Below are 5542 nucleotides of genomic sequence, written 5' to 3'. Positions count from 1 at the left end.
AAACTAACGGCCGACAAATATTCGAGAATACATGGAAAGTATATAGGAAGAGAGAAAGTGGAAGCAATAATCGTGCCCCTGTGACCAACTTCCACTGGTTAATTATTGCTACTAATAATATAATTAACGGTGGTGGAGCAGTGCCTTTCCGGATTAGGCTAGCCCTTGATTGTTTAAATCACCATTCCGCTCGCCACTGACATCATTAGATTCGGCGTAATCTTAATCGGGCAGCTAACAGCTCTGATCCCCCGGCCCTACCATGCGCGCGCTTCGCTCCAAAGGGCAAGAGGCTATGAGATCAGTAGCTAATTAAGCAACCGTCGACGGCGATGGCCGCTTATATATATATCATAGTACAGTTTGACTCACACCGTACAACGTCTTTTTCCTATTCAATTAACTAATCACTTACCTAAGCCCGATTAAGATGTTAGTAATATAGAGCCAACCAGAGCCCACTCTCTCGCGGACGGTTTGTTCCATCTCCAAAGATTACATACTTAATTTGGCAGCTATGATTATGTTGAGCTTGAGCCTAGCTTTTTTAGACACTGCTTGTCGTGTCTGATACCCACGGCAAATAAATTTGTACGTCAGAGGGAGATTTTGTGGGCTACTATCTCGATGGCTTGGCTCTTGCGAGCTTTGAGGCGAGATTTTAACCAATTCTGTAAAGTATTTGTTGATATCTGGCCGTATTACAATGCAAGGCTAAGCGCAGGGCTCTTATGCCAGCAGTAGTGTGCATACTGTAACTTAGTCGCTAGTAGTGTGCATACTGTAACTTAGTCGAACAAATGCTCAGATTGTAAGACTACCTGCAGCGCGGCCCCCTTCCCCTCCCCTCCCCTTGGACTGTTCACAGTGTAGCGGCTACAGTATCCCCCTAGCGCACGCAGCGGCAAGCCCTACGGGCAACTCTCCGTCGCGCTCCCCTTCTCTCTCACGCCAGATGAAGGGGACGACTGTGCATTCCGCTACGCGCTCTTCTCGCGGAAGCCGACGCCCACGCCAGACGGCGGAAAGTTCCAGGTCCACTTCTCTTCCTCTCGACGGCTCTTGGCAACGTGGGCGAGAAGGGGCGACGCGGCGGCGGATCTGGCGGCGCAAGGCCGATTCGGAGCCGAAGGAGGTCGGCGCCGACGACGACCACGTCCTGTTGCTGACGAGTGAAGTCCGTTCGCCTCGGAAGCGGAAGCGGCCACAAATCCCAGTCCGTTTTGCCGGTACGTCTCGCCATCGGTGGATTTCTTCTCCGACCATCGAGGGCTCGCTTAGATCCAGACTTCATCGGTTCGAATCTTGTTGTTGCGGGCCGGATCTTCAGCTAATCAGGTACGAACATGGTGTTCCCCCTCTTCGCAGTTACTTGTTTGTAACTTTATATTCAAAAATTTTTTGTTTGAGTTCCGTAGTTGACCGAACTCATGTGAACCAACGGATTCCAGTACGATGTGGCCGCCAAAGTTACCTTACATTTGGTCTTTCGGTTAGGGTTTCATGAACACAAACCGACGGAGTCACCAAATAACTCTAAATTAATGTGGTCGACGATAGATGCGTTTAGGGTCATTAATACGACAACCAAATCAATACGTACCATAGATTGCGGGCCACATTATTTTAGTTTCTGTTCTTGTCTTAGCAGCATAATTATATGGTTACTACTACGATTACAAATATCACATTTGTAGGTACTTCTATGTCATATTCGTATGCAACATTTGAGGACATCATTTCATTTGTCTCCCACATGTCCTGTTATTAACACTAGAGTATCTTTCCTGCTACAAAGTATCATTTAAATGTACAAGTTTGAATAAAACCGATGCAACAATTCCTGGTACAGCTTAAGCACATCATGTGCAAATAGTCCTGACTTGTGTGTCCCTCTTCTTGTAAACAAATCATGAGCTGTCCATTTACTTTGTAACTTGCTTATTAGCCTCATCATGTTTTCAAACTTGTCCATTTTAATTATTTAATAGTTAATATATTCCTTATTCAGCTTTTTGAGCAATTGTTAGCAGTGAATTGTGAAATATAAGTTTCTTATTTCATATAGTTCATGAATTCATGATACAAATTTGTACTTGTCTTAATATTATTGACACATGAAAGCCTCTTACATTATACATCAGTTTGCCACATGTATCTGTGGTTCCAGTTGTCAAGGAGTACACCTTTTTTTTTAAATCATACTTATGCACTAAATGTCACCCACTGTATTCTGTTCTATACCAATGATGCAGTACAGATATATCTCACACAAAGTTTACCTAATCAGCTTAAAGGTTATTTGTACAATACCTCTACACCTATTATTGTCTGATATATGCTTGTTACCAAACACCAATATTATGTCACATATATCTGTCTGTCGACGTACTGCACAAATCCCTAAAGCCTATTTGGTTCCTTTTTGTTCCATGTCTGTGCCTACATTATTTGTTGTAGTTATTTGCAACTTAATAATTCCATGATGCCTACCTGCTTTGTAAGGCTATCCAGTTGTTACTTCATTTATTAATTGTTTGCAGCACATTTGATCATGGCATCCTCGAAAGAAGATAACATGAAGGCTTTGCTGAAAGTCCTTGTGGACTGTGCCGAGGATGCCACAAAAACATTGGGTGGTTTAGTTGATCATGCTTTAGACCACATGCATGATGAAGAGATATTAGCTAGAACCTTGTATGCCATCAAAGATAAGCTAGAATTGCTGCAACAAGATGCCTTAGAGGCAAAAGTGCAAGCATTTCCAGAAATTGTTAAGTACGATGGCGATGACATAAGTGTTGAGCCTACATCTCCATCGACCCCTCCAACAGTTACTGAACCATCTGTTGATGAAGAGGAGTTCTACTACCCTGATGTGTCTGATGATTGGTATTTCAGCGACTCAGATCGGTCGACTCGTAACAGCTACTGGAATATATATTAGGCATGTATTCCAGTTCGACGTAGATGTCATCCTTGTGAACGTCTAAGTAGTCGCGCAAGGGCGCAAACTGTTAGGATGTGTGCTTGTAAACGACAATATCTGTTGTGAACAATGTCTAAGTCTAAAACCAACGTACTCATCATAAGCTACAATTATGTCATGTTTTTATGTCTATTTTGTTGAGTCTGTTGTGTTAATGTGCTGTTGTTGCTACTCAGACATTTCATGCCGACCTTTACATAATATTGTCCTCGTTCAAATGCTTGATCTGTTATAATGTTTTTGTACTACTGTCCATTTCTTTGAGTTTAAAATATTTCACTACATCTATGGCATGTGCACATATACTAGAATGGAGCAAGCAAACAATGCGACATCTTCTCAGCCGATGTCAAACACAGCAAGTACGCAGCAATTTGCCCCTCAACCCCCTTTATGGCCTATGGGCTTCATGCAGCAGCCTCTAATGGATTACAACATGATGGCCAACCTAAATTTTCCTAATCCTGGCCAAGGTCCAACTACAATGTGGGCTCCCATGCAGACTGGAAATTCTACTTCCCAATCAACCATGATTCCTGCCTCACAGTCTGCAGTTTATTGGAACCATTATCTGAACTTTGTCAGGAATCCTCTCGGTTCAGTGGAACATCCTCCTTTTGGTGACTCCTATCCTCCTTCAAATACCAGTACACCATTGTAGGGTTCGAATACTATACCTTCCTTACCTGTCAACCTTGACTCAGATGCTGAACATAGTGTTCAGGACATCAATAGTCCAGAAAAAAATGCAGCACCTATTTTGAAAAATAAGAAGTCGAAGGAACAAAACTTTACAGGTCCTGAAGACCTTCTCCTTTGCACAACATGGTTGCAAATAAGCAGTGACCCTATTGTGCACACTGGACAAAGAAGGGAGGGGCTTTGGGCTCGAATTGAAAAAAGATACAACGAACAGAGGGGCCAGTACCCTTGTAGAGTTAACAGAGCACTAAGCAGCAGATGGGACAAGATTAGAGCTGATGTGAGTAAGTTCTCAGGCTACTACGCAAGAGTATTAAGAGAGAACCAAAGTGGCTTAACTGATGACGACAAGGTAAGGCAAATCATATAGTCAAATCATGTTAATTATTTAGTAGTGCATACTTGTTACTACATTTCTCTAATTCATGTAATATTTGTGCAGACTTTAAAGGCGGCAACATTGTTTGCACACGACGAACAGAAACCATTCCATTATATGCATTGCTGGCATAAACTGAAGGGTGAACTGAAATGGGAGAGTATATGTCAAGGACATTCCTTCCGAGGCTTAAATGCAAAATCTATTGGATCTTCAGGTAATCCATCTGTTGAGCCACTTGAAACTGATAGTGGTTCTGCTGGGTTGACAGCCAAACGTCCGAGAGGTCGTGATTACAGTAAATCTGAGAGAAAGAAAGGGGCATCTTCCTCATCTACAGAGTACTTAAGCCGTTTGCAAGAAATGACAAAAAAACAAATTCAGAGGTCAATTGAAAAGTGTGAAAAGAAAGACAAGAGCACAGAAGAAGACAAGGAATTTGAGAAAAAGAGGTTGGAATTGGAAGCACAGAAAGTAATAATTAGACAAAGGGAATTGAAACTTCAAGAACTCGAATCGGCCCAATCACGATTACAGATGCTGTGTTCAACGAATGAGGAAGATGTTGATCCAGAAGTTTGGATTCTCATGAAGGAACAGAAAAAGAAGTTGCAGCAGTTTATTTTTAAGTTTGAGTAATTTTTAACGTTGTGTGACATGGCGTCAAAATCATTCCTGGCGTGGATAGTTTTTATGTGACATCTTTGTTCAGAACATTGTACTTAGTTCGAACCATAAATCGTGCAGGACATAATAGCTCTATGTTATGTCGTCTAATGTTGTAATAGATAATAATTCTGCCCAGGAGTGGAACCATGTTAGATCATTATTTGAAGCATTTGTATGTCATGGATTTGTTGTGAACAATTTTTCAAGTGTGTACTGAATTCGATTGTTTGCGTCAATTGGTACACAATCATATTATTGTTGTGCTTTACATTTATATCGTCCACATGGTTGAAACTTATTGTGTACGTAAAACATACGTATGTAGGTAGGCCAAACACGAGTAATAAATTTCACGTTATTTATGGCAACACGCATAAGTAGGACAAGACAGTGAATTACAATAGCTGATTTCGAAGTTGAAACAAAGTACTAATGAAACGACACGTTTACATGGTGCCACGTCGAGCCCACAAATGCTCGACAAGATCATTTTGGAGTGAGCAAGGCCTATCTTGACGACGAATATCAAAGTGGTTAATCACCCATTCTGCCCTTCCTTCTCCAATGATTTGAGATGCGTCTATGCCTGAAGTGTTATCTCCGAAATCAGTATTAGCAGCGAAAGGGCCTTCGTCCTCCACAATCATATTGTGCATGATGATGCAAGCTGTGATTATCTCTGTTAAACGATTGTGATCCCACCCATATGCTGGACCACGGAGCACCGCCCACCGTGCTTGAAGAACTCCGAAAGCACGCTCAATATCTTTTTGGCAACTCTCTTGCATTTGTGTGAAATAAAC

The 5542-nt window shown here is 41.9% G+C and overlaps 1 protein-coding gene and 1 long non-coding RNA gene across 2 annotated transcripts; both read left to right on the top strand.

Annotated features, from left to right (window-relative positions):
- Positions 1-849: 849 nt before the first annotated feature.
- On the top strand, positions 850-3224 carry LOC111589346 (uncharacterized). Its single transcript, XR_002748358.2, has 2 exons — positions 850-1338; positions 2544-3224. It is a non-coding gene; the product is annotated as an uncharacterized lncRNA (long non-coding RNA).
- A 165-nt stretch (positions 3225-3389) lies between these two features.
- Positions 3390-4972, top strand: LOC103628568 (glutathione S-transferase T3-like). Its single transcript, XM_020538131.2, has 3 exons — positions 3390-3569; positions 3651-4043; positions 4134-4972. Exons 1-3 carry the CDS (start codon positions 3390-3392, stop codon positions 4707-4709), a joined length of 1149 nt encoding a protein of 382 aa, XP_020393720.1. The 3' UTR covers positions 4710-4972.
- The last annotated feature ends 570 nt before the right edge of the window (positions 4973-5542 follow it).

The sequence above is a fragment of the Zea mays genome, chromosome 5, assembly GCF_902167145.1.
Source record: "Zea mays cultivar B73 chromosome 5, Zm-B73-REFERENCE-NAM-5.0, whole genome shotgun sequence".
NCBI classification, from domain to species: Eukaryota; Viridiplantae; Streptophyta; class Magnoliopsida; order Poales; family Poaceae; genus Zea; species Zea mays.
This window is presented reverse-complemented; position numbering and strand designations above follow the sequence as displayed.